Source organism: Engystomops pustulosus, unplaced genomic scaffold, assembly GCF_040894005.1.
Source record: "Engystomops pustulosus unplaced genomic scaffold, aEngPut4.maternal MAT_SCAFFOLD_246, whole genome shotgun sequence".
Classification (NCBI taxonomy): Eukaryota; Metazoa; Chordata; class Amphibia; order Anura; family Leptodactylidae; genus Engystomops; species Engystomops pustulosus.
In genome coordinates, this window is record NW_027285125.1 from 138,625 (window position 1) to 148,496 (window position 9,872).

At 44.7% G+C, this 9,872-nt stretch overlaps 1 protein-coding gene across 1 annotated transcript; it reads left to right on the top strand.

Moving 5' to 3' along the window:
* The first annotated feature begins 362 nt into the window (after positions 1 to 362).
* Positions 363 to 8,495, top strand: LOC140110316 (gastrin-releasing peptide-like). The gene is made up of 3 exons (XM_072132156.1): positions 363 to 1,033; positions 6,493 to 6,734; positions 8,180 to 8,495. The coding sequence occupies exons 1-3, from the start codon at positions 871 to 873 to the stop codon at positions 8,225 to 8,227; spliced, it is 453 nt and encodes a 150-aa protein (XP_071988257.1). The 5' UTR covers positions 363 to 870; the 3' UTR covers positions 8,228 to 8,495.
* The last annotated feature ends 1,377 nt before the right edge of the window (positions 8,496 to 9,872 follow it).

Here is a 9,872-nt window from a genome sequence, read left to right on the forward strand (position 1 = left end):
GTCCGGTGACTCAGCGACACTAACTCAATTATAAAATGTCATCTATCCATATGGTGTCATCGGGGATGTTCTCCACATCATCCATTCAGGAGTCCAGTTCAGGAGTAATGAACATTTGGTGAAAGGTGTCAGGTCTTAGATTAGAGGAGAAGGAGGAGATTTATTATTGGAAACAAATAGTAATAAGATGTGAGTGACATGGAGCACAGGTGATATTGGCTTATATGACTCACCTACATGGGGTATCGTAGAGACCAGGTTAGTAGTGGGTTGGGGTCAGGGGGTAGATAGTGTGGGGGAGGTCCTAGACTGATAAGTCCTGACACCAGACCTTCCTTCTTCACTTATAAAGGCTGCACAGAGTAGAGGAGACACTAGAAGAGACAGGATCAGCACTGCACACAGGGACAGCTCCTTCTTCAGCACCTTGGACAGCTCTGCGTCTGCAGCACCGCAGACAGCTGTACCTGCATCCTCAGCTCCACAGACAGCAGCTGCACCTGCATCCTCAGCTCCACAGACAGCAGCTGCACCTGCATCTTCAGCTCCACAGACAGCTGCACCTGCATCCTCAGCACCACAGACAGCTGCACCTGCATCCTCAGCACCACAGACAGCTGCACCTGCATCCTCAGCTCCACAGACAGCTGCACCTGCATCCTCAGCTCCATAGACAGCTGCACCTGCATCCTCAGCACCACAGACAGCTGCACCTGCATCCTCAGCACCACAGACAGCAGCTGCGCCTGCATCCTCAGCACTACAGGCAGCAGCTGCACCTGCATCCTCAGCTCCAGAGACAGCTCCATCTGAAGCTTCAGCACCACAGACAGCTCAACCCCCTGGACACCCTCTATACTACAGGAATCAATGGAAGGAGCACTGCTCTTCTGGAGATACCGCACCCTCTTCTCCCTTATACTCTGCACCTTGGTCCTCTTCAAAGTCCATTCCCAGGCAGCTCCATCCCAGCAGCACCAGGACACAGCTCCTCTCTCCAAAATATACACCAGGGGAAGCCACTGGGCTGTAGGTAAGTTCTCAACCTCCCATTATATACAGTAAACCTTATGTTTTTAGTAGATTTAGAACATTTTGCATATTTAGGAACAAATAACTCCAGGCTTCTTTACATGGACAGATCAGAACAGGCAGTAAGTAGATGATGTAGGGAGGTGATACCAGACTTGTACAGTGCAATGTGGAAGTGTAACCCTCAGCACATTCCTTATATCCAGATCTGGGGCACATCAGAAGGTAGAGGAATATTCATGTCTGATATAAAGAAGGAACATTGAACTACAACTCCCAGCATGCCCAGATAGATGCTAGATGTAAGGAATAATATGACTACTGACCCCTAGGGGCAGGTTCCCGATGTCTGTGAATGATTGTCCGGACCTGAGACTTCTATCAACTATCACAGACTGACAGATATTACAGGCAAGGATAAGAATACATTGTACAAAATTTGTTTAGAACCAGCCTTCGTTTAGATTATTAATTTAAACCAATAATTATCTAAATATTTAGGTATGTCTAATAGATAGATGGTAGATAGATCGATAGGAGATAGATAGACATATAGATGGATAGATAGAGAGAGATATATATGAGATAGATATGAGATTGATAGACAGATAGAGAGATATTAGATAGATAGATAGATAGATAGATATGAGATAGATAGATAGATAGATAGATATGAGATAGATAGACCTATAGATAGATAGATATGAGATAGATAGATAGATAGGAGATAGATAGATAGATAGATAGATATGAGATAGATAGACCTAAATATAGATAGATAGATAGATAGATAATAGAAATAACTTATCAATAACATCGAGCAATTAAGTAGAAATTAAATTAAGTAAACAGATTAAAATATAAAAAATAGTTAGATGACCATAGATATTAAACATGCAGATAGATATATAAATTATATATATATATATATATATATATATATATATATATATATATTTGACTATAGATAAACGAATATAAAGTAGATAAATCCATGACATTGTTCTAGACACCTAATATGGGGTCCATCTACTTGTATCCTTCATGTAATCAATATTAATTGATGAGATTACTTTCTAACGATTGTTATACAATGTAACGGTTGTAATATAATGTATTTTCAAATTAAAACAATCTCCTCATTTGTGTTCTCCAAGAGGAAACCTGACTTTATATATCTTTATAGCCCATTCACTGATATCTACAATCTCATCCAATGTTCTATGTGGTATTGTATAAATGAATATCAATAATCTGTTTAAGAATAGCGAGGAATAACATGATAAAAACATGGAAATAAATCTGATCGATAGATATCTATCTCATATCTATCTATCTAGGTATATAGTTTTTTACAGTTTCTAATGTTTTTTTGCGCAATAATCTGGCGCAGTTCGTCAATTTAGCTCATTTTTGCGACTTTTTCTGGCGCACGGCAAAGTCCCGCACTTAGTGGTTCTGAGTCCCTGCGCCTTATCTGACATAGTGAGCGGCTGCTATATAGATGTATAGGGATCTATCACAAATTTGCACCTAAAGAGTCACAAAAAAGGTCGCAAAAATGCACCTACTCTGTAATATAATGTATTTTCAAATTAAAACAAACTCCTCATTCTCCTCAAAAATACACCTACTTCAAAAAAACTTCCCTTTTCATTGTAAAATGTAAAATAGTTATATAGTTATAGGGGAGCTGTATATAGTGATTGCTGGGGGAGCTGTATATAGTGATTGCTGGGGGAGCTGTATATAGTAATTACTGGGGGAGCTGTATATAGTGATTGCCGGGGGAGCTGTATATAGTGATTGCTGGGGGAGCTGTATACAGTGATTGCTGGGGGAGCTGTATATAGTGATTGCTGGGGGAGCTGTATATAGTGATTGCTGGGGGAGCTGTATATAGTGATTGCTGGGGGAGCTGTATAAAGTGATTGCTGGGGGAGCTGTATATAGTGATTGCTGGGGGAGCTGTATATAGTGATTGCTGGGGGAGCTGTATATAGTGATTGCTGGGGGAGCTGTATATAGCGGTTGCTGGGGGAGCTGTATATAGTGATTGCTGGGGGCTGTATATAGTGATTGCTGGGGGAGCTGTATATAGTGATTGCTGGGGAAGCTGTATATAGTGATTGCTGGGGAAGCTGTATATAGTGATTGCTGGGGGAGCTGTATATAGTGATTGCTGGGGGAGCTGTATATAGTGATTGCTGGGGGCTGTATATAGTGATTGCTGGGGGAGCTGTATATAGTGATTGCTGGGGGAGCTGTATACAGTGATTGCTGGGGGGGCTGTATATAGTGATTGCTGGGGGAGCTGTATATAGTGATTGCTGGGGGAGCTGTATGCAGTGATTGCTGGGGGAGCTGTATATAGCTATTTCTGGGGCTTTGTATTTAGTGATTGCTGAAGGGCTGTATATAGTGATTGCTGGGGGTTGTATATAGCTATTTCTGGGGCTTTGTGTTTAGTGATTGCTGGGGGGGCTGTATACAGTGATTGCTGGGGGTTGTATATCGTGATTAATGGGGGAGCTGTATATAGTGATTGCTGGGGGAGCTGTATATAGTGATTGCTGGGGGAGCTGTATATAGTGATTGCTGGGGGAGCTGTATATAGTGATTGCTGGGAGAGCTGTATATAGTCATTGCTGGGGAGCTGTATACAGTGATTGCTGTGGGGCTGTATATAGTGATTGCTGGGACAGCTGTATATAGTGATTGCTGGGAGAGCTGTATATAGTGATTGCTGGGGGAGCTGTATATAGTGATTGCTGGGGGAGCTGTATACAGTGATTGCTGTGGGGCTGTATATAGTGATTGCTGGGAGAGCTGTATATAGTGATTACTGGGAGCTGTATATAGTGATTGCTCGGGGGGGCTGTATATAGTGATTGCTGGGGGTTGTATATCATGATTACTGGGGGAGCTGTATACAGTGATTGCTGGGGAAGCTGTATATAGTGATTACTGGGAGCTGTATATAGTGATTACTGGGAGCTGTATATAGTGATTGCTGGGGGAGCTGTATATAGTGATTACTGGGAGCTGTATATAGTGATTGCTGGGGGAGCTGTATATAGTGATTGCTGGGGGTTGTATATCATGATTACTGGGGGAGCTGTATACAGTGATTGCTGGGGAAGCTGTATATAGTGAATACTGGGATCTGTATATAGTGATTGCTGGGGGAGCTGTATATAGTGATTACTGGGGGTCTGTATATAGTGATTACTGGGAAGCTGTATATAGTGAATACTGGGATCTGTATATAGTGATTGCTGGGGGGCTGTACATAGTGTTTACTGGGGAGGCTATATATGGTTATTGCTGAGGACCAGCAGCATATAGTGATTTCTGTCTGGTCTACATTCAATTGGGACCCCCACCAGTTTTTGCACCCAGGGGCCCCCACCAATCTGTCCCTGGCTGGCACCACACACAGTAAAATGAATCTGATCTTTCAATGGCCACATGCTGTATAATACTACTGCATTATCCCCCATTATATAATGCCCCTGCAGACCCCAATCCTTTATAATTAGCTAATTAGTTCTCCCTACACGATATAATGCTCCTGCACCGCCCCCCTTTATATAATTCCACAAAGTACCCCCACAATATGTAACACCTTTCCAGTACCCCCACACTATATAATGCCCCAGCAGTGCCTACAGCCCTGTGTTATGCCCCCTGCAGTCCTTCAAGCACAATGTTATGCCCCTTCTGTGCCCCCACACTGTATGATGTACCTTTCTTTCACCCACACTTTAATATTCCCTAGAAGTGCCCCTCAGGGGCAGAATCCTCCTCCCACTTGTCTCCTGATCTCGGTACTTTTGTAATTATTCCTGTTTTGTCTGAACTTAATGTATGTGACCCCCTTACTGATTGTACAGCACCGGGGAATAAATCCTATACATAAATAATAGTAATATAAAAGTGCCCCACAGTGTGCTATGTCCTTGCCCGTTTATTGCACCCCCCACCACCATAAAATCTCCAGCAGTGCCCACACACTTAATAGTTCCCCTACAGGGCCTACAACAATATATGATGCCCCTGCAGTGTCCCTGCAGTATATAACCCCCTGCAGTACCTCCAAAACTGTATAATGCCCCTGCAGTGCCTCCAAAACTGTATAATGCCCCTGCAGTGCCTCCAAAACTGTATAGTGCCCCTGCAGTGCCTCGAAAACTGTATAGTGCCCTTGTAGTGCCTCCAAAACTGTATAACACCCCTGCAGTGCCTCCAAAACTGTATAATGCCCCTGCAGTGCCTCCAAAACTGTGTAATGCCCTTGCAGTGCCTCCAAAACTGTATAGTGCCCCTGCAGTGCATCCAAAACTGTATAATGCCCCTGCAGTGCCTCCAAAACTGTATAATGCCCCTCCAGTGCCTCCAAAACTGTGTAATGCCCCTGCAGTGCCTCCAAAACTGTATAGTGGTCCTGTAGTGTCTCCAAAACTGTATAGTGCCCCTGCAGTGCCTCCAAAACTGTATAACACCCCTGCAGTGCCTCCAAAACTATATATAACGCCCCTGCAGTGCCTCCAAAACTGTATAACACCCCTGCAGTGCCTCCAAAACTGTGTAATGCCCCTGCAGTGCCTCCAAAACTGTATAATGCCCCTGCAGTGCCTCCAAGACTGTGTAATGCCCCTGCAGTGCCTTCAAAACTGTATAATGCCCCTGCAGTGCCTCCAAAACTGTATAATGCCCCTGCAGTACCTCCAAAACTGTATAATGCCCCTGCAGTGCCTCCAAAACTGTATAGTGCCCCTGCAGTGCCTCCAAAACTGTATAATGCCCCTGCAGTGCCTCCAAAACTGTGTAATGCCCCTGCAGTACCTCCAAAACTGTATAATGCCCCTGCAGTGCCTCCAAAACTGTATAGTGCCCCTGCAGTGCCTCCAAAACTGTATAATGCCCCTGCAGTGCCTCCAAAACTGTATAATGCCCCCGCAGTGCCTCCAAAACGGTGTAATGCCCCTGCAGTGCATCCAAAACTGTGTAATGCCCCTGTAGTGCCTCCAAAACTGTATAATCCCCCTGTAGTGCCTCCAAAACTGTATAATGCCCCTCCAGTGCCTCCAAAACTGTATAATGCCCCTGCAGTGCCTCCAAAACTTTATAATGACCCTCCAGTGCCTCCAAAACTGTGTGATGCCCCTGCAGTGCCTCCAAGACTATTGAAAGTCAACTCAGTGGCTCCCACAGATTCCCCTCGTCCTCGTTCCCTCTGAGCCACCAGCAGAACTTGTGCCCTTAGGACCTTTCCGTATATGAGTAGTGATAATACTGAAGGGTCCCCTGTGCACATATACAATACTTCACAGGTGACATATAGGACCAGAGCAGAAGACACTGGTGACTCCGGTACATTTCCCCTCTGGATGAGATGATCGGGGGCTCCTGATGGTCCTTCTACTGAACTGTCTCCTGCTCTTCTGTCCCCTCCAGGACACCTGATGGGTAAGAAGAGTCTAGAGGAATATCCTTATATGTATGACGGAGGAGCCGCAGCCACCGGCTACATGGATGGAGACAAGTCCCTGGAAGGGTCCCAGCAATGGAGAGACGCCCTTCTCAGCTTACTGAAGATGCTGGAGACCAGTGACCTCCGAAACTCCCAGTCCATGAGAGACACAAAGTTACTGAACAGGAAATTCTGGGAGCTGGGGGACAACAATAACTATAAAGAGGTGAGAGCTTGTCTGATGCCACCATCATATGTCACAATAAGATAGATATGGACCCTTAACCCATCAGAGGCGCCAAAGCAAGACTGGGGGGAGGTCCTAGGGTCTTAGAAGACCAGGGGCACAAGGGGTAAGACATCTCCCCTCACCCCTGCCATCAGGGGCAGCATCTCTGTAAGATAAGCCTGATAACAGCTCAGCTCTATGTCTGATAACTAGTGACCACAGGGGGCGCCTTCTCTGATCACAGTCATTACCTTCTTCTCTATCCGGCCCAGACCACCAGGAAGACTTCTCCCACATCCCACCACTGACCCTCAATTCCCTCTACTCATTAATACTGCCTATCTACAGCAATAATACCTGCATTGTGCTCCCGGCAGTCCTCACATCACTGTTCCTTAAAATTCCTTAAAATAGTAAATTCTTTAAAATGTTCCTTTAACATATGACAGAAGATGATAAATCGAAAGCACCAGACTAAATTAACAACAAGGAAAAATAAAGGAAAGTAAAAAATTGTAAATGTTCCTTTCATTCCTTGATGTAGAGTACAGTGATAGATTCTGCCTGCCTGTCTCCACCACTAGGGGGAGCTCTCTGCATAATACGGTAGTTTATACTACTATTTAACATATTAAATGCTGTATGTTACGGTCTGTGCTTAGCTCCATCTACAAGTAAAGAAAACTGACCATACAGACTGCGGTCAGTATTTTGTATTGTCCCTGTGTAATCATGCCTATGTTGTTAGTAGCAGCATGACTGTGAAATATGGATTTATATTCCAGGATTGTAGCTTCTCCAAGTGCATTGGGGATGTGTCCTCACACTGCTGTGCTCTTAGTAGCCAGTGTTAGGTATTTTTCCTGGCGGGATGTATAATTATACCTGTAATCATACCTTTGTGTATGTTACTAGCAGCAGCAGGACTATGAATAAACAATAATTTATAATGGAATTTCACAATCCTGCCGTTACTAACAACAACATGCCTCAGGGACTGTACGTAACACTGGCTGCAGAGAGCACAGAGCACAGCACTGTGAACTTCCCGATTGCAATTAGGGAAATTACAATCCCGGAATATAAATCCATATTTCACAGTCCTGCTGCTACTAACAACATAAACAAAGGTCTGACTGTACATCTCTCCAGGGACAATACCTAACACTGGCTGCAGAGAGCACAGAGAACAGCAGTGTGAGGACACATCCACAGTGTATTTGGAAAAGCTACAATCCTGAAATATATATCCATATTTCACAGTCCTGCTGCTACTAACAACATAAACAAAGGTCTTATTATACATCTCTCCAGGGACAATACCTAACCCTGTCTGCAGTGAGCATAGAGCGCAGCAGTGTGAGGACCCACCCCCAGTGCACTTGGAGAAGTTACACCTTTGGTCGGTACATCCCTATTCATAGCTGTTCGTCTCTTCCCAGGTCTTGGATTACCTGTACCAGATGATGAAGGAGAATGCACAGAGCTGAGGGATCGGACCCCGGAGGAGATGTGGCCCCACATGTGATTGTACCAGATGCCTGATATATAATTTCTGTAACTGATACTTTGTGTACATGGTGCGTTTCCTAGTGATGACCTTACGACCCCCATGTTTCCAGAGCACGGACTTACCTGCCTGATGTGTAAATACCGCTCTAGGAAGGTTCTTGACTATATTTTATCACCGATGACAAATTCATCTCTTTTGTTTGTAGACACGGAATATTTTGACATTCACAATAAAAAAAATCTTCAAATAAAGGTCTTGTGTCGTGGACGTCCTTAAGAGGAATCCAGAATTCTGGGGTATCAAATTAAAGAAGGGAAGATGAAGAAATTCTCAGTTTTCAAATTATGTCCTGGTTCTGGTTCTGTGAGCTAGAGAACCGGAGATACATACAGTTAAAGACACAGGGGACAAATAGATCTTTATCTGCAGCTCACATTCCCACCTGCGTCTTTTACTGCCGGTATCTCCGGCTCTGCGGTACATATGCATAGATCTAGCACATCGAACCACAATCCTGATGCGATTTGAAAGATGAGATTCTCATCTTTAAAATGGCACCAGGTGCTTCTAGAAGCTATAAAGCCATAGATATAGGCATCTTAGGTGATGTTCCTTACTACAGCTAAAAGTGACTCATCTCAGCCAAAAAGTGACTTTTCTCAGCTCATTTGCATATGACTTTACCATTTGGTAATTTTTTTTTAATTGAGGAGGTTAGTAATTTAGTAGGCTAATCCCTTAAACTTTATTACCAAAATTATAAATTCATTATCCCTGACAGGGGCAGAGTTTAAATTATTTCTCTAGTCCGCAGGCTTCTGGGGTAGGGAACCCCCTGCACCACCGTGGACGATGACACAAGCCGACACCTGGGACCTGAATCTAAGTGGCACCTGGTCTTCACCAGAGCCCGCTGCAAGGCGGGTTGGACTTGCTGCTGCATGGTACCACCATGTCGTTCCACAGACGCGACTTGTCCACGGTGGCGGCCAAGGTGCAGGTACAGAATCAGCAGGCAATCTCGTGGTTGGAGATAGGCAGCTGGTCAAGACAGGCAGCATTGGTTCAAGGTCAGGGACGGAGCAAGTGGTCAGGGCAGGCAGAGGAGGAGCAAAGTCAAGAACAGGTCCGGGATCACAACAGGAAATCGAAATACAAGCACAAGGCACAGGAAACGCTTTCTCATCGGCAATAGCACGAAGATCCGGCAGGGAATGCTGGGAGACGTCAGGCTTTATCCGTTTCCGGTAAAGGGCCAGCACCAATTAGCGGTGCCCTGGTCCTTTAAATCTGCGAGTGCCAGGGCGCGAGCACTAAAAGCAGCAGGGACATGTGCACTGACTGGCCAGGACGGGAGCAGGAACACGGAGAGGTAAGTGGAGGAGCGCTAGAACGCTGGTGGAAAGGAAGGGAGTGGTGATCTATCCCCAAATTCTGCAGGATCTGTAATAGACTGATACAGACCAGCAGTAAAATACCATCTACTGCAATTAGGTAGTGTTCCTGGATATGGTATGAGAGATCAGACCCCCCTGGGGTTCACGTACCCTAGAGGGCCTAAAAATACAGTAAAAAATTGTTTCCAAAAGTTCACTTAAATAAAGGAACTATTAAAAAAACAT